General features: G+C 38.1%; 1 protein-coding gene across 5 annotated transcripts in view; it reads left to right on the top strand.

Moving 5' to 3' along the window:
• Nucleotides 1-20225, top strand: part of ehbp1 (EH domain binding protein 1) — a 490476-nt gene that overhangs the window by 83496 nt on the left and 386755 nt on the right. Inside the window, exons 1-2 of one of the 5 annotated variants that reach the window (XM_057847483.1) lie at nucleotides 7779-8169; nucleotides 13846-14251. In XM_057847483.1, the coding sequence (XP_057703466.1) occupies nucleotides 14148-14251 (104 nt within the window). In that variant the 5' untranslated portion in view covers nucleotides 7779-8169; nucleotides 13846-14147. Of the gene's footprint in view, nucleotides 1-7778; nucleotides 8170-13845; nucleotides 14252-20225 lie in introns of those variants that run through there. The other 4 variants (XM_057847485.1, XM_057847481.1, XM_057847484.1 and 1 more) reach the window with 4 other exon arrangements.

Genomic DNA, 20225 nt, shown 5'->3' with positions numbered 1-20225 from the left:
ATAGTACAACTGGAGTAATAATTATAAATAACAATTCACAACAAAAATAGACAAAATAGTCCTAATATGAGTCAAATTTTGAGAATAATGAAAAAATATTACTTGTACGAAGTCAAAATATAGGAATGAATTGAATGAACAGATTAAAAAAAATAGAGAGCAGAAAAATGAACTACAAGATAGTCAAACAACTGCGAGAAGGAAATATTGAAAATCGCGATTTTACAAAAGTACCCCATGATCTGTTCTTTGGTCCTGCAGTGCTTCCATTTTCCCGACAGAGGGCAGCATCGTATGAATCCACCATCGACAGTCGATTGTCAATTTGATGCTGTGGAGGAAAAAGTCATATTATGCACTCAACTTGTTGATTCTCCGTATTCCGTTTGCTGACTTTACAAAATAGTCTCCTGCATGTGGAGGTAGTGACTTGCAAGGTGACGTCCAAATTTGTATTTGTTCCAAACATAAAGAAAACACTGATATTTTGAAGCGAAACCACAAAAAGGGCCAAGCGGTCCATCTGAAGAGAGAGCGATAATTTCCTTGTTGCACTCCCACTTCAAATGGATATTATCACCGTGAACGGAGTGAATTATTGTGTCATTATTCAGTGTCAGTGGCGTTCGGATAGAAGAGCGAAAAAAAGGGAAGGTCAAGTCTTTCCTCCAAAAACACATGAGACCCTGTTACAGTATGTGAAGTTATGAAACGGAGGCGGCGTTCACTGACACGTGGGCTGACTGACACACAACACAAGAGACATTTGTCAAAGCATGCCTCAAAACGTGTGTGTGTTCACTTGTACAGTGTAGTGCTGCAACGATTAATCGCTCAACTCGAGTAATTCGATTAGAAAAAAGCTTTAAATCAATTTTTTTCTGCTTTGAGGATTCGTTAGAGTGCTGTTGTAATGGTTTGTCTCGGAACTGTTTGCATTTAGTTTTATTGATTTGGGTGTATACACTGCTCTCTAGTCGCAACAGTGAATATGACACAACTCATTTAACATGGCTGGATCCAGCTGCTCCCTGTTAAGACCAACATAAGGTAATTTTATTGTTTGAATGAATGTTTTTTTTATGCATATGTAATTTAGTTTAAAGGTATATTTAGCAGTTTTTGGGGAGGAATGTTTAAACGATATCTTAAGAGTATTGTAAAAAAAAAAAAAAAAAAAAAGAATTTAAGCTATCGAACTTACCGTATTGGCCCGAATATAAGACGGTGTTTTTTTTTTTTTTGCATTGAAATAACACTGAAAAAGAGGGGGTCGTCTTATATTCGTGGTCTAGACATTATACCCATTCACGACGCTAGATGGCGCCAGATATCATTGAAGGAATGTTCTGTCATGACAGATCTCAGCTACTCTCCCCATTCATGACGCTAGATGGCGCCAGATATCATTGAAGCGATGTTCTGTCATGACAGATCTCAGCTACTCTCAAGTTTAACCAGTTTGCATTATTTTATGGCAATGTTTTTCCTCATTCAGATTTGTTTCAAGACTACAGTTACAGTTAGACCTCACTTTGATGGTTAATGCAGGTATTGCAATTTTGTTGTTTTATCACAATAGATTGGTTTATTTACATTTCAAAAACCAGAAGCCATTCATTTACGAATGTGATTGCACTTTAGTTTACATATTTAAATGTTCAGATATTAAGGTTTGAATGAGGAAAAATAACATGCTTTTTCTCTCAAATATATTGTTATAATCATTTTGTTTCGGATGTACTGTAATTTTCTGTATAAAAATTAACTTGGTGTTCAAAAAGTCTTTTTTCATACTTGAGTCTTGAAAAAGATGGGGTCGTCTTATAATCAGGGCTGTCTTAAATTTGGGCCAATACGATATTACTGTTACTATTTTTTATATATGCCTACATCAATACCATATTGTGCAAAATTACATGTTTTTAGACATAAATATTTGCATTTTATAGTATTTCAGTGAGTGGACTTTTGCAATACAAGTTAGCCAATTGTCTTTTTGTTGTACGCAGATCCTCATTTTTTTTTTTTTAAAACCCTTTGAGGCTAAGCTCAGGTATTTTATTTTCAAATGAAATTGCAATTCTGCATAGTGTGAAGAAACACTCGGAAAATTTATTGCATTTAATGCTATTTTGAAAGTGCAATCTTAACAAGCCTTAGTTTTACATCTCCTAAAATTTATTCTGCAACGCATTAAATGTTCCTAATCCGATTATTCGAATTAACTAGTTGATCGAATAATCGATTGCTGCAGCCCTAGTACAGTGTTTACAATTTAAGTTATTACACTGGTCAACATTTTTTTGTTGCATTCGTTTGTTTCCAGTATTCTCTGTGGGTCCCCCCCCCCGGAAATCAAGATTAATTTTTTTGTGCAAAGCAAAATGATTGCAAAGCGGAATTTGCAACAGCTGGCACTTAAAAATACCCCAAAAGCAACAATATGAATAAATTTAATACCTGTTATGCTAGGTTATAAACAGCTGCAGACACAGAGACCAACAATAGGACGTTCTGTAATTTTTCGCTGCTAAGGTGCTCTAATATGTGAAAATTAGTCAACTATGACGAGCTATTGTTAACAACAATTCCGATTTTTCTAACTATGTAAAGAACTGAAAAGTTAAACGAAGAATCTGTATAAAATACCACTAATATAAGAAGATGAAAAAAATGGAGATTGCATGAAAACGAAAAGCCTACAGAAACAAGCATGTGTGCCTCAGCACACTACAGGCTGAAGGCTGTGAGCGGATGCCCTCTACTGGCTAACTCGTAGCATACAGGCAACACTGTCGCCATAAATCCATGTGCAGTACGAGCATGCCCTGTACTGGTAAACCCGTAATGTAGACCCTATTCAGCCCCAGTGTTGTTAATAACGGCGTTAGAATATAACTGCGTTACTAACGGCGTTATTTTCTTCAGTAGTGAGTAATCTAATTAATCACTTTTCTCATCTTTGCAACGCCGTTACCGTTATTGAAGCGGGAAAGGCATGCGTTACGATGTTGGTTGACTGACGCGAGAAAAGTCTGAAAAAGACGGACTCACGGAGACTCGAGAGCAGACCAGTAGTGGGGAGGAGGCAAGGGAGTGTGACGCCGTTGCAAACGCGATGCTACTATGCTAGGTGGCTCCAATAATACCTGACTGTAGCCGAAAGCCTAAAAATACGCCCACACGATTCTTCGGTAGATATCACATATATACAGAACTAGATGCAAATGACAGACACGGCGGCATTAGTAACATGTATAATAAAGAACTAGATGCGTTAGTAAACAGCCGCCATCTTAAAGCAGTAGAGTTCTCAGGGAGGCTCTGTTGTAGAGAACCTTCCTAGCGAACCTAAGTAACTTTTTATCTAAAATGCTCCTAAATAACCAAAACTTAACTTAAATCTATCTTTAAATGATGAATCAGTTTTAAAACTTAAACATGTCGAAAGTAGACAGAAGGGAACTAATGCAATAACCGGTGCAATTTTAACAACTTTAACGGCTGATTGACAACATTAAATGACTTCCACACATAGCAAAGGTTACTATCTAGTGATCGCAATATCCGCAATACCCCTGTGTCTAGTTAAGTTTAGGGTAAAGAATTGGGCTAGGGCCAATTGTCCCAAAACCCTTTAAACTTCACATTGTGTGATCTTTTTTTTTTTTTTTTTTTTTTTTTTTTGAGAACAAAAAAAAACATGAAAATTATCACCAGTTACTTTGCCAAGTAACTAATTACGCTTACATTCAGGTAACTGAGTTACTAACGCAATTACTTTTTGGGAGAAGTAATTTGTAACTGTAATTAATTACTGTTTGTTGGCAATCTTACAAATAGTGACGTATGCTCTTACAAATTGATGACTAATCTTGCAACGTTTTATCTATCGTGCAATATGAAACAAAAATAAAACTCAATTAAAAAATAATAATTATGAATTTATTGGCAATATTGTCACATACAGTATAACCTGGTGCAATCAAAGAACAATCAATATCTTCAGCTACATCATGATTACTAAAATTTAACAGTGACTTTTGTTATAATTGTAAGTAGCACTTTTGGCAATTTCTATCATGTCTTTTGGTGGCTACACTTCATGGCACTTCAATGAATCAACCGGTAAAGTTGTTGAAATTGCTCCTGTTTTTGCATTAGTTCCCTTCTGTGTACTTTCGACATATGAAAGTTATAAACTGTTTCATCATTTAAAAATAGATTCAAGTCAAGATTTTGCCAATTTAGTATTTTAGATAAAAAATTACTTAGGTTCGCTAGGAAGGTTCACTACAACAGAGCCTTCCTGAGAAGTCTACTGCTTTAAGATGGCGGTTATTTACTAACACCGCCGAGTCTGTCATTTCGCATCTAGTTCTCTACGCATATAATATCTAGTGTAGCATCAAGTGGGCGTAGATTGTAGGCTGTCGGCTACAGTCAGGAAATATTGGAGCCACCTAGCCTAGCATCGCTTTTGAAAGAGCGTCACAACTCCTCCCTCTTTCCCATTCCCACTCTTCTTTCTCCATGTCTCTGACTTTTCTCGCGTCATTTAACCAACGTAGCAACGCATAGTAACGCACATAGTCTCGTTGCCGAAACAGTGACAAAATCCGAACGGAGAAAAAAAACGTAATGCACGAAAAACGTACAGATTTTGAACGTACGGCGTACACATTTAAAAATCAGTGTTCACTTGTACAAATTACGCTGAAACCGTACAACTTGACAGGTATTTTATCATACTGTCAGAATCTTATCTATCTACTGGCAATTTTAAACCTACAAGCAACCATAATTTCACTCTGCGCTCTACTGGCACATCCCATTATTTTATTAGAGGATTGCTCTCTACTGGGTATCTACTTACTTACACATTCCATTTTTTATTAGAGGATTGCTCTCTACTGAGTATCTACTAACTATATTACTGCAACTAACCAATCAGCCCTGATATATATATATATATATATAATTTTTTTTTTTTTCCCTTTTTTAAACTGTGCTCCGAGAATAGATGTGATAGATACTAGCCCATGCTACACTGCTACCAAGTTTCAAGACAATCTATTCACAAATGACTTGATTTCAAAGTTAGTATCCACAAGAACAACCTGAGTGGCGACTTGACAGATATACTGTAAATCATGCGTTTACAGCCACAATTTAAAGGCACTCTTTACTGAATGTGCTATTTTAAATGAGGAGGATGATATCCTCATTTCCTGTTATTCAGTTCATCTCTTGGCTTGCTTCCCACTGCATGTCCTCCACAGATTTAAAACAAGGATGTGTTCTATCGATTCCCTTGCTCGCTGACTTTTTAATGCAGCAGGAGCAGGAAATTTAAGGCTCATTAGCACAAAGCCTTGACAATACAATGCCCACGTATACCTTGAAACTCCAAACACTTATAAAATCTATTTGGAAAGTTTTGTTTCTGTAAGAACAACATTTGCTGGAGAAATTGGGGACCTTCTCTGCCTCTTCTAAAGTAAATAAATTAAAAACAGAGCTGCTACCACCTAGCATGTTGAGTTAAAGGATAGTACTGCACTGAACATGTGCAACTCCGAATTCAAATTTGCCTCGTTATATAAATCCAATTTAAATAAAATTAGGCCGGCAAGCAGGACTGAACTCGTAGTTTGGCGCAACTCGGACGAACACTGCGAAAAGCGGGGGACTATAGTCAGTGAATTTTTTTTACGCTGTATTCCCTCGTTTTTATTCCTCCGCTTTCCGCTGTGTTAGTTTTTCACAAAAAACGCGAAAAACGAGGGAATACAGCAAAAAATTGTTTTCACTATATTCCCCTGCATTCGCGGTTTTCGAGAAAAAGCGGGGGTACAGTGATTTTTTTCCCCCTCTGTATTCCCTCATTTTTCGGGGTTTTTATGGTTTTCGTGGTAAAGCGGGGAATATAGTGAAGATTTTTTTTCGCTGTATTTCCTTGTTTTCCTGGGAAAGCGGGGGAATATGGTGAAGTTTTTTTTCGCTGTATTCCTTCGTTTTTCGTGAAAAAGCGGGGGAATACAGTGAATGTTTTTTCCGCTGTATTCCCTCGTTTTTCGCAGTTTTCAATCTTTTCGCGGAAAAACGAGGAATATAGTGAAGATTTTTTTTCGCTGTATTCCCTCTTTTTTCACGGAAATGCGGGGGAATACAGTGAAATTGTTTTTCGCTGTATTCCCTCGTTTTTTGCAGTTTTCATGGTTTTCGCGGAAAAGTGGGAAATATCGTGAAGATTTTTTTGCTGTATCCCCTCGTTTTTCACGGAAATGCGGGGGAATACAGTGAAATTGTTTTTCTCTGTATTCCCTCGTTTTTCTTCATTTTCGCGGAAAAGCGGGGGAATATAGTGAAGATTTTTTTCGCTGTATTGTCTTGTTTTTCTGAATTTGGTGTGTTGCCAAAGAATGGTCGACTTCGGCACCCCGCCTAGGTTGGGCCTGTTAATGAAAACTCACCTTTTTCATATGGCAAGATCCCTCTTTTTTCGCAGAAATGCGGGGGAATACAGTGAAATTGTTTTTCACTGTATTCCCTCGTTTTTCGTGGAAAAGCGGGGAATACAGTGAATTTTTTTTCGCTGCATTCCCTTGTTTTTCGCGTAAATGTGGGGGAATACAGTGAAATCGTTTTTCGCTGTATTGTCTTGTTTTTCTGAATTTGGCGTGTTGCCAAAAAATGGCCGACTGTTTATGAAAACTCACCTTTTTTTATAACTCAAGATCTCATATGTCTCCTGAACAGTCTCACCAATTTTGAGGACAATCCAACTAACTCCCTCGGTTACAAGGTCTCAAATGTGCACCCTGTAAATCGATAACAAATTCACGTTCAATCCAAAATACCACATTTCCTGTTGGGTTTGGAATATGGGTGCAAGAGACTTTTTGGAGCAGTTTTGCACAACGTATCGACTCCCCAAATTTCATCGCTCTACGTTGAAAAAACCTAATAGGAGAGGCCTTTTTTTAAAAATTCAAGGGGGCGCCACTGAGTCATTTTATTACACTTTTTCGCAAAGTTGCATAATTATCGAAATTGACGCAAGCCACATGTATGTGCAAATTTTGGTGAGTTTTCGAGCATATTCAGGACTCCAAATGGGCCCTTGTTTGCCATGAAAAAAATCATCATAATTCTTTGCATTCCAATAGGGCTCTCGCGCCAGTTGGTGCTTGGGCCCTAAAAAACAGTGCTCCTACCACTTAGCATGTTGAGTTAAAAGATAGCACTACACTGAACATGTGCAACTCCGAATTCAAATTTGCCTCGTTATATAGAACCAATTTTTAAAAAATTACCTTTTACATACTGTATACAGTTATTATGAAGACGAAAATAGGTTGGAACTCCTGTCCTCAAGGACTGTACTTTATGTTCCACTTCTTGTAGAAACAACAAGCCCCAGAATGCCCGGTGGAGTGTCAACACGCTTTAAATGGTAGAAAAATGCCACCAACGAGAGATTCCCGGAGGCGTTTCTTCGCCTTTCAGTCATCCATCAAGGCGGCGGTAAAGATGATGTAAATCAAGTGCTACGAAAAAACATGTAGTGCTCCGGAAACATGTTGATCTTTCTACAAAATAAAATAATAAAATCCTGAATTTATATAAGGTAACGATAATGGAAACGTTAATATGTGTTTAAATTTAAGTTTTATACGTTAAAGATATATTAGAGTGAATTTAGAAGTCAGGCGTTCACGTTCATTATCCGGATGTAGCCACTTTTGATTTTACTTTGAAATTATTTTCAGTATAAACATCGGCTAACTTTTCATTAAGCGGACGGTCAAAGTACTAAGTTTCAACTATCCCTACTTTACTTTGGTAGTCGCTGCCGGTTTTCACAGTGGGGGAGTCCTTATAAATGAACTACCTCGGGGTACAAGTTTTTAAAGTGTAAAATTCGAGGCACTCGAGACATCCCGGTGCCCTTTGGAGCTCATGTTTCATAGCGACCGAGCAACGGTTTCCGTACGGGCTCTGTTATGATGGCTACAAGCTAGCAGGCTAGCGGGCTAGTACTTGTAGGGATTGATGCTACACGAACCAAGGCGACGGATCCGCTGACAATTCTTCCCAGACAGCTAATTGGGACTTCCCGTTAAGACTGCAGACAGCAGTGGTGTCGGTCATCACGACAAGGTGAGTGTCATCTGGGCTCATCTGCTCCGAAAGTCGCGTAGCCTAGCTGAGTGAGCGATGGACGGAGCGCGGCGCCGACTACTCCCTGGATTCAACAGCATCATTCTCACATCCCCAAAAAAATCAAATACTGCGCCGATCACTTCCTGTCCTCAGCAGCATCATGTCCCCTAAAATGTTGCATGTCTCCGCTGTCGTGGTTGTTTATATATAATTGGCTTTTGTGTGTGGTTGCTTTTGGCGTGATATACATTAAATTGCATTTTATTTCAGTCTGACGTAATCGTTTAATGTAACAGCATTCTTGCATAGAAACCTAGTTGTGGACTCTTTATTGATAAACCAGGGTTCTCTTTTTTGACGGTGTAGTGTTCTTTCAAACGGTATTAACGTAACCTAAAAGTAAATGGAAGTCTATAAACATGCTGATAAAGTGCCAGTCAATATTTTGGGGGGGAAAAAAACACTTGTCATAAATATACCGTGAACCCCAAAGATTATGGACCGCTGAAAATTGTTCAGATTTTTTTTTTATATTAAATGAAACATTAAATTAAATCAGTACTTCTCAAATAGTGGGGCGGACCCCCTCAGGGGGGCGCAGAGCGATGCCGAGGGTGGCGCATGAGACTTCGGGAACATACTTTTTTGCCGTACTAGAGTGTAATAAGTGTAATTGCACATCCACTCAGTGGCTTGCAGTGGCGCTCTCATTTTCAGAGTGTGCACAGTATTTTTGAACCAAACAAGATCACACAGCAAAGAGCGCTGGCAATATGAAGAGCTAAGACGAGGAAATATGACAACGCGTATGTAGCATTTGGCTTTGACTTTTAATACAGTAGGAGACAAGGACAGACTGGTCTGTATCAAAAAATGTTTGCAACCGACAGCAGGAAGCCAAATCAATTAAGATGTCACATAGTGGAATGAAATAGTATCTGAACCTTTTGTGATTTCTCACATTTCTGCAAAAAAATCACCATCAAATGCTGATCTGATCTTTGTCAAAATCACACAGATGAAAAAACAGTGTCTGCTTTAACTAAAACCACCAAAACATTTATAGCAATAAATTTTTATTTTTATTAAATTTTTCGGTCAAATGGCAATGGTGATATGAAGAGCTAAGACAAGGAAATATGACGACGCGTATGTAGCATTTGGCTTTGACTTTTAATACAGTGGGAGACAAGGACAAACTGGTCTGTATCAAAAAATGTTTGCAACCGACAGCAGGAAGCCAAATCAATTAGGACGTCACTTATAGTGGAATGAAAAAGTATCTGAACCTTTAGTGATTTCTCACATTTCTGCATAAAATCACCATCAAATGCTGATCTGATCTTTGTCAAAATCACACAGATGAAAGTACAGTGTCTGCTTTAACTAAAACCACCCAAACATTTATAGCGATACATTTTTATTTTTATTTTATTAAATTTTTCGGTCAAATGGAGATGGCGATATGAAGAGCTAAGACGAGGAAATATGACAACGCGTATGTAGCATTTGGCTTTGACTTTTAATACAGTGGGAGACAAGGACAGACTGGTCTGTATCAAAAAATGTTTGCAACGAACAGCAGGAAGCCAAACCAATTAAGACGTCACTTGTAGTGAAATGAAAAAGTATCTGAACCTTTTGTGATTTCTCACATATCTGCATAAAATCACCATCAAATGCTGATCTGACAGTACAGTGTCTGCTTTAACTAAAACCACCCAAACATTTATAGCAATACATTTTTATTTTTATTTTATTAAATTTTTTGGTCAAATGGAGATGGTGATATGAAGAGCTAAGACGAGGAAATATGACAACGCGTATGTAGCATTTGGCTTTGACTTTTAATACAGTAGGAGACAAGGACAGACTGGTCAACAAAAAATGTTTGCAACGGACAGCAGGAAGCCAAATCAATCAAGACGTCACTTATAGTGGAATGAAAAAGTATCTGAACCTTTTTTGATTTCTCACATTTCTGCATAAAATCACCATCAAATGCTGATCTGATCTTTGTCAAAATCACACAGATGAAAATACAGTGTCTGCTTTAACTAAAACCACCCAAACATTTAGAGCAATACATTTTTATTTTATTACATTTTTCGGTCAAATGGTCTGGCATATTGTTCTCATGAGTTAATGTTGCTAATGAATTTGAATATATTATTATTTATTGATTTTATTAAATTTCAGTTTTCAGTATTAAATGGTCAAAACATTTAGTACCTTGAGTGTATTTTTACAGGTTGGATGTGACTTTTTTTTTTTTAATTCAGGCAAAGTGATGCCTTTTAAGTCTTTTCTGTTCCCAACAAAACAATATTGATAACATTATACTTTATTGTATGCTGATCTATATTACTTTTTCTTTTTTTAAAAATCTTTTTCTTTAAAAAAAAAAAAAAAAAAAAAAAAAAAAGAACACAATGGTATGCAGAGGTGTACTTATGATGATAATTTTATTGACAAATGATACTATTTACAGTTGCGGCAGAGAGTTGGGGGGGCACGAAACGTTTACGTCTTCCTGGGGGGGTGCCTAGCAGAAAATAACTGAGAAGCACTGAATTAAATTGTCCACAGACATTGACAACGATAGATGCTCTGTCCGTTTTGAGTGGAAAGGTTGGCAATAAATGTTATATTTAAGTACTAATTGCGGTCATAGACTCAATGTCTGTCGCTGTAAGTGGCAGCCAATGAGTTAAACATACCCCGAATGCTTGAATATCACATTACAACAAAAGCTTTAAAAAAATCAATTAAACGAGGCATCACAATACAGTACTTCTCCCTGCAATTCAATATTGATGAACAGCATTTCGATTGAAATGATTCACATCCTGGCCTGTGGAAGCCAGTGCTGTCCACTTCTAGATATGATTATAGGTACCATTTGGATTTTTGCGGCGTTGAATACAGTGGTACCTCTACTTACGAAATTAATTGGTTATGGCAGTAGTTTCTTAACTTGATAATTCTTTAAGTAGAGACGCGTTTTCAATGTAAATGCCCTAATCTGTTCCATGCCCTCCAAAATTCACACATAAATCTATTATAATGCATGAAAAGGCATCTAAACGTGTAACAAATACATGTTACGATTAGATTATTGCACAATAAACATGAAATCTGAGTTGAGAATAATGTAAAAAACCAAGAATAAAGAAATACACTTGTATAAAGCTGTCGGAACATGAGGGGCAAATGAAGAGTACGATGGGATAAACACATACACACACTAGGGGTGTGCCATCTTTGGCACCCCTCGATTCGATTACGATTTAGGGTGCTACGATTCGATTATTGAACAGTGCTCACGGTATTGACGATGATCACGGTTATCACGATTATTTCGATATCGATCCATCGTACATTTCTAATTAATAAAGTAGCCAAAAAATGTATGTTCATTATATATTTAAAATATTCTAATGATTCAACAGGAACGATGGAAACATGCCCATACAACAAAAAGCTGCCCTTTTTTTCCCCCCCAAGAAAGTGCAAAAACATTAAGCATTTTAAAGGCAGTACTTATTTCTCTCAACAGTGCAATAAAATTTACACTAGTGGTATGAATTCCACATTTTCTGGAAAAAAAGTGTCTTTAGAAATAAGACTTCTTTTAACCAATATACTTTATTTTCACAGATTTCTGTACTATTTTGCATTTTAGCAGTGTTACCGCTGTACTTAATCATGGTTTTACACGTTTTGCATATAGAGTAACTTTTGTACACCAACAAACAACGCGTAAATGGACATGGAAACACACGTTAGCAAATCAGCCAATTAGCTTAGCGCTCGGCGCTAACTATTAACACTTCAAAAACAACAACAATAAAAGCTAAACAGTACAAGAGGGTTCATGTACTCACCTCTCATAGACGCAGACAGGTCTTAGCAACACACTCAGGACATTTTTCGATTGACATGACTTGAAACTACTGCTGGAAAACTGAAAGACAAGGAGCAACGAACAGTCTCTCTTCCTCTCTCGCTCTGAAAAATAACTTGCCCACAGAAGCGCGACCGCCGGGTCCCTGCCTGTCTCATACACAAATTTGTTTTCCAGTCTTTTGAAAATGAGTAATCTCTCGCTCAGTAATTGGCAGCATCCATCGTAACGTTGTGCGTGCGTCCGTCAAAGGTGTACGGTCGGTAGACGTGTTTTGAATTTCGTTCCCTTTTAGCGGCTGTCATAAAGTTATTAGGGAAAATCATCGTTTTTGAACATTTATGAATCGTGATCGAATCGTCACGTGTCGAATCGCGATGCATCTAATAGTCGATTTTTGGGGCACTCCCTTATTGAATACAGTGGTACCTCTACTTACGACATTAATTGGTTCTGGAAGTATTCTGTACGCGTTTTCCATGTAAATGCCCTATCTGTTACAAGCCGCCCAAAATTCAGACTTGTATCTTTTATAATATATAAAGCATCAAACCATGGAACAAATACATTTTACAATTCGATTATTGCACAATAAACATGAAATCTGAATAAAGAATAAAAGTGAATATACTCATGCAAAGCTGTCGGAACACGAGGGCCAAATGAAGAGGACGATGGGATACACATATACACACACACACTACAGGTCCCTCTTAGCCAATTGGATTCCAAGAATGCTACACAATAGCCAATGGCAGAGCAGCTTTAAGTATGTTATGTTCAGTAAATTCAGGGAGCTGAGAGTACCAGTCATACTGTATTTTTGCCTGTCTTATCTTGAAATTTCTTTCTTAACAAGAGGCAATTTTCCCAATGAGGCATGTCTTAACCTGAAAATTCTGTATGTAAAGATGTTCTTAAGTAGAGGTACCGCTGTATAGAAATGCGAGTGTTTTTTTGTTTTTTGTTTTGCTTGAAATCACATGATGATTAGGGAAATCTGAATTTCTTACTGAATCGCCCTTAGAGCATCTCAATAAAAATTGAGTTGAATTCCAAACCAAACTATACAAAATTGATTTGAATTGGGAGTTTTTTAATAATTGCCTGTCACGGCCAGACTGTTCTCCCTGTATTTTTCAAACACTGAGAGAAAAGTCTGGGAACCAGCCCATTAACGGCCTCTCGAGCAGGTACAAAATCAGTCGACAAATCAGATTCGTTTATTTGCGTGACGTATTCTTAACGAGCAACATCACTCTTGCGCGTCGGAAGTCGTCTCCACAACAACACAGATGGTGAACAGGAGAGCCGAGAATATGTTCCAATCCACGGTAAAATCAGTTTTAAATGACCAAAAACACATCGACACGAGTCATTGACAACAGTCTGTCTCGCGCTAGCCATGTTGAATAAACTCCGCTCTCCTCGTATGTTTACTTCCGTGCGCAAGTCCCCCGTCCTGCCCTCGTCGTTTTACTAACGTCACGTCTGCCCGTCGCTGATTGGTCCACTCCGCTGTCTGTTTGCTGTGGCTTGCTCCGCCCTGGAAATTTTATCCGCTGAATGGTGGCCAGACTCAATAGCTGGAACAGCGGTGAGTCTGGTATACCAGGCAATCTTTAATAATGCTCCGCATTAAAAAAAAGAACCCAATTAATTTGTAATTATTTTGAGGAAACAACTCATGTTTTCAATGACTTCATTAAAAAATTTCTTCTTGGTGTGACCCAAGCTCAACTGACTTTCCTCCTTTTATTTTGCAGGAGCCTCCTGAGATGTCACAATAACACGAAAATCCAGCGGATTACTCATCATGCCGCTGGAAATTGTGGAATGTTTTCTTTCGCAAGATAATGCATGTCGCACCGCGCTCGTGCCACCAAGATCCTGAGTCCTGACATCGGGATTTCACCCTCTGCCGCTGCTCTTGGATGTCTTATCTCATGTGCGTCTTTCTCTAAGACTTCAACTATGTGTCTGGTGGTCGCCTCGCTGCGGTAAACATTGGGGTGAAGTGGTGTGAACAGGCAAGGGGAAAAAAAGCCCAAAGAAGGATATCTCCAACATGGCTTCGGTTTGGAAGCGACTGCAGCGTGTGGGGAAGCACGCCTCCAAATTCCAGTTTGTAGCGTCTTACCAGGAGCTGATGGTGGAGTGCACCAAGAAATGGTGAGTGGTGGGGGTGTCATTTAAACCCCTTAAAACTGTGTTTTCTGGTGTTTGTGCCTCGGCTTGAATCAAGACTTTATTTCTTAGCTGTATTCCACCCGCACACCATTGTTTGTCGGCTTGTAAGTATGCTTTGGGTTCTCCCTTTGTTTGAGTGACAAGTTTTGATGAGGAGCATCTCCTCCAGGGATGCTACCGGCAAGCTGATGGACACCTGAAACTGTGTTGCAATTACTGTGGAATCTCCACAATAGGTTCCATGACATTGTTCAAAGTTTAACTTCACATATGGAATTTAGCCTTGACTTTTAACTCATTTTCTGCATTGACTGATTTCCCATCCATTTGAACAGGGAGGCTCTAGGAGTATCTGATCACTGGAAAGGTTTTTTAGTAGTCGATTATTCTCTCAAATAGTTAGTTTGAATAATCGAGTAATCGGATTAGGAACATTTAATGTGTTTCATAATCAATTTTAGGAGATATAAAGCAAAGGCTTGCTGAGACTGCACTTTCATGCGAATAAAAAATAAAATTCCTGAGTGTTTCTTCAAACTATGCAGAATTGCACTTTCATTTAAAAATAAAAATACCGAAGCCTCAAAAGGTATGAAAATAAATTAAAAAATGAGAATCTAAGTAGAACAAAAATTTGATTCAAAGCTTTTTTCTAACCGAATTACTCCAGTTAAATGATTAATCGTTGCAGCACTACAATACAGCATATCGAAACGGTAATATATCGCTCTACTTTGTAGCCCAAAACGTTATATGGATATGCTCCCACAAGAATCAATATATCGTTTTAATAAGGTGTCACTGTAAAAAAAAAAAAAAAAAAAAATCTTCCATTAGAATAAGGTCTATGTTAGCTCACTGCCTGCCATTGATGGTGCGAAACATCCAGTCATTTTTTCTGGAGGGATGTTTAGCATCGTCAATGACACTGAAATCAGAGCATTCCCAGTTAGTCTTTTGTGGGTATTTACAGGTTAATTCCTGGTGATTTTGAGTCATTCATTTGAGGACATTATTGAGTCTTTTCTTTTTCAGTAACTCAAAATCAACAGGAAGTGACCTGGAAATGATGTGAAATGCCCCAAATTGAACACATATCCTGGCATTGGCTGCCACTGATGGCCATAGACTTCCAGTCTGATTGAACTGGGAGGGTTGCAGCAAATGAACATTGGGGTGAAGTGTTAAGGGTAAACCCTAAACATATAATAACAGCAGATGCTTTATGTTCCAGTTGAACATAACATAACCCACAATGTCCCAAAACGAATAGAAAGGGACCCAACATTCGTTCATTTGCTGCTATCCCTCCTACTTCAAACTGGGACTCTGACGTCTACTAGTGATAAACTCATTCCAATTAACAGCAGATGGATGCAAATGGCTTGTCTTCCTGTTTAAAAACTGATGAATTTGCGGTGTTCATCGGAATGCGTAAAGACTTAATTTGTCATATCACGATCTCTGTGCGTTTGGGTGCAAAAAGAATATAGCAATTGCCTTACAACACTGTACCCTTGCGCATATAAATGGATAATTCCGAATGTCTAAAACAACCATAACATTGACCTTAAAGGGATCCACAGATATAAGAATTGTAGTTCTTAAAAGATAAACGTTATTATGAGTTAAAATAATTTGTTATTGAAACCCCACTTAATGTTTTTGTTTTTATACAATTTGTGAAATAAGTTTAATTAGTTGGTCGCCATTGTTGTTGACGTCACATGGTTACGCTGCCGGGCTTCCAGAGTCTAGCGACATAAACATATCATTAGTTCAACCCTTTCAATTTGAACCCGAGAGGAACGTTAATGCATGACCGCACTGTCGATGTTTAACAAAACGAGCAAAATAGCAAAATGAACAGGAAAGACGGGATGAGACGAGACGAGATTAGAAAAAAAAACAAATTTTCTGCCAAAATGTGCTACACCGGCGAAACGTCTACAAGAGGTGAATTTGACACCCAAAGTACTACCGTGCACTTTCAGCTTGTTTTGTTTAGATGCATACAGACAGAACATACTAAAGATGCCTTAAGAAAATACCTAAAAGTAGTAATATCAAATAAGGATGGTTTAAATATGCTACGTGACTAATGTGGTCAACACTCTGCTTTAAAGCTACCACAAGAAAACACAATGCTTAAAAGTATGAGAGGGAAACACATGCAAAAAGTATATTGAGGCAATGAAAAGGTAATAAAAGGCTTAATAAAAACACAAATAGTAAGTAATTGCCGCTTTAATAACCGATGAGCGCGCGTGTTGGACCTCTCGCCGCATAGAAGGAATACCAGTAACCGGGTAGTATTCATCGACTGATAAAACATATAAAACATAAAGCATGGCGCCCTCCATAGGTCAAAACATGTACTAAATATTATAGATTTTGAAATCAATGACAATATTTTATGTGTTTCTAATGGGGTTAGGCATCGAGCATCCATAAGAACCGGTTCTAACACTCCAATGCTCCCGGGATTGTTCGAATTTTAAAATTTCGATTCCTTGTTTCAATGCCCTGACCGCCGAGCGGAAAAATATTGCTCATGTTCAAAGACTGATATTTATATTAGGGCTGTCAAACGATAAAAATTTTTAATCAAGTTAATCACAGCTTAAAAATTATTTAATCGTAATTAATCGCAATTCAAACCATTTCTAAAATATGCCATATTTTTCTCTAAATTATTGTTGGAATGGAAAGTTAAGTAAATTAGTGATTGAAAATACACCACAAGGTGTCAATGGCGAGTTTTAAATTAATTGGAGATCTAGCCAAGTCAAAGTCTGTGTAAGTTTGATGTGTATTTCGCATCGCTATTTTGATTGGGAATGCCAGTTCTCTTTGCATTGAGCGCTTTTCTTTTTGTGACCATATTTTTTTTGAGCGATAGGAGTATTATTTTTTTGTGCTTTTACTAAATGATACTGTAGCGACTTAAATGTTCTGCCTAATTGCATGCTGGGAAGTTGTGCAACCATTACTGTCCGTAGTGGCTGGCAAATGGTATACAGTATGGTCTGCGTTATGTTCACTTGAGCATGTTAAGAAAAATATTGTCTCCCGCACATCCCAAATGTATGCTGGGAACATGTGCAACCATGACTGTCAGAAGTGGCTGCAAATGGTAAATGGTGTTCAAATGGTATACAATATGGTCTGCGTCGTGTTCAATTAAGCGTGTTCAGAAAAAGATCGTCACCTGCTCTGCCCAAATGCATGATGGGAAGTTAGGCAACCATAACTGTCAGTAGTGGCTGCAAATGGTACACAATATGTTCTGCGTTGTGTTCAATTAAGCGTGTTAAGAAAAAGATCGTCTTCTGCTTCGCCCAAATGCATACTGGGAAGTTGGGCAACCATGACTGTCAGTAGTGGCTGCAAATGGTATACAATATGTTCTCTGTTGTATTCAATTAAGCGTGTAAAGAATAAGAGGGTCTGATCGTCAATGAATGCCTGTGTCCGCTCGCATTTCTCTTCCTTTTCGCTCCCACTGTGCTAAAACTGCGTCATTGTAAACTCCTTTGAGGCAATGCATGAACGGGTCATTCTGTTAATTGCGTCAAATATTTTAACGTGATTAATTAAAAAAATTAATTACCGGCCGGTAACGTGATAAATTTGACAGCCCCAATTTATATACAAATTAAAATATTAAAATTAGCCATGTGAGAAGTTCATTTAATTTTAAAAATAATTGAGAAGTTAAGACTTTAATATAAACTGAGCAATTTTTTTTTACTGCATTTTTTTTTTTTACCCTGCCTCTTAAAAGAATCGGAATCGAGAATCGTTTGGAATTGGAATCGAAACGTGGAATTGGAACCGGACTCGTTCAATTTCAAACGATGCCCAACCATAGTTTCTAATAACATATTTTAGTAAAAGAGAACAATTGTGGCTTATTATAGCCTACAGGTTCCCTTTAACCCGAATGGAGGCTGCATGTAAATGTGGCAACTTGTCAGCTTCCAGTAGAAATGGATTGGTCGTCTATCTGCGTCAATGGCAACCAGTGAGTTAAATTTACTGAACATGCACGTTTTAAGGAAGCCGGATTTTTGGGAGAAAAGCCACGTGAGCATGGGGCAAACAGGGCTGTACAGAGATTTTATTGTAAATACTGTACACATACAGTATAGACAGATTTTCAATCCATTACAGTTCATCTGGAAAATAAGGAATATATGTTTCGTTCTGCCAGGAGAAACTTTACTTTTCCTGGAAGAGTTGCAGAAAAAGAGATTGCAGACACCCATCGCCCTGCAGGCACGTTTTGTCAAGAGGCGGGATCTACACAGGCCCCGGCACACCGCCTGGACCCGGGACAGATGTGTCAGGGAATGGAATGAGGAGAATGTACGTGTCTTCACAGAGCAGAGTGAAGGCTGGGAGGGCTTAGCTTAAGCAGCCGGTTCTTCACTTTGTTTTTCCTCTGTCAGCGTGGGCTTGGCGCTTTGCTGTTGTTGTAGTTTTCTGCTTATTAATATGTTTACTAATTGAGAAAGTTTTACTTTTGAGAGTAGATGCCATTGTTTTTTTGTTCATTTGTAACTATACGTTTTAAAACACATTGGCTGCCATTCACAACGGCCGCTCTCAGTTCAAATTGATTGGATGTCGATTCCCGTTTATGGAATTTAACGTATGCATTTAAGTGTGTATTGACCATTCGAGTATTAAGACGCAAACCAAGAACTTTTTGAATAGGCATCTGTGTACATCTTGCAGCCGGAAAGTTTGATGTTTATTCTTTTCTGGTTTGGGTTTCCTCCCGCTGCTGCCATTTATATTCTGAAGTTTGCAGCCATTTTTAAACCTTCATAAAGATGAACTTTTTTGTTCCAAAAGCAACACAAACAAAAAGAGGAATATTGATTCATTTCAGTGTGCACATCCCCATCTAATTTTAACATGATTTTTAGGATTCGTGGATTTTCTAGCTGTTTTAAACTCAACACTGACTTTACAGAATCAGTGACAGAAGTTACAGTATGTACGACGATGTCAGACGTCTGTGTGGTTTGCTGACTTTATTCAGCTGCTCATGACATCAACACTTGAAGAATGGAACTAAAGTAAAATGAAATTAAATCAGTCTCATCTTCAATAACAGCAATTCAAATTTGCGTTTACAAGTAGCTGCTGATGCAGCAATAACAAACGCATGTTATTAGCAGGTATCACTTAGCGTCCGCACATCATCAAAAACAATCATATTAACTCGCCCCAAGTATTTGACCAGAATTGAAAACGCACAATAAACAGTACAGAAGGGGTTTCTATACAGCCGTCGCCTTTGGATGCTTCACAAGCAACAAATGTGCGCGCAGGCTGTCACTCTGTCACTTGGCTGCTCTGTGTGTGCGGGGTGGGCGGGTGTGTTTGTAAATGCGCTGTTCTACGCTTCCCGCGCCAAAATAAAAGCGTTCTTTACAAGACAAAAGTCATTATTTAAAAAAAAAAAAAGATGCAGGTGTCATAAAGTGGTAATTGCGTAAGTCTGCTCTGTCGTGACCTGGAGACTACCTGTATTTATGTTCCTCTGCTTCATGTGCATACAGCCTTCACTCTCCCTCATGCTGCTTTACTTGCTCACTAGTGCAGCTGGCGTTTGCTTGTTAAAGGGCAGCTGAACAGTAATTTTACAAATATTAAATTTGGACGAGTTCGACAAAACAACCATGTAATTTTTAACACGTAACTGGGAGGGTAATTTGCGTTTTTTTTTTTTTTTTTTTAGTTCTTTTGCACTTCGTTAATCGTCCCTTCCCAAACCCGGAAGTGTGACGTAAATTCCTAAATGCTACAGAAGACTATTCACAGCGAGCATAGCAGCAGCAACAATATCAGTGATATTTCCACCAAAAGTAACCATTCAGGATCCCTCTTTAGTGACGCTCACGATGGCAAAGGCTCCCAGGAAAGACTATCTACAATTAAT

The sequence above is a fragment of the Corythoichthys intestinalis genome, chromosome 10 (genome assembly GCF_030265065.1).
Source record: "Corythoichthys intestinalis isolate RoL2023-P3 chromosome 10, ASM3026506v1, whole genome shotgun sequence".
Taxonomy (NCBI): Eukaryota; Metazoa; Chordata; class Actinopteri; order Syngnathiformes; family Syngnathidae; genus Corythoichthys; species Corythoichthys intestinalis.
The sequence above is the reverse complement of the archived record's forward strand: the minus strand, read 5'-3'. Positions and strand labels throughout refer to the sequence as shown.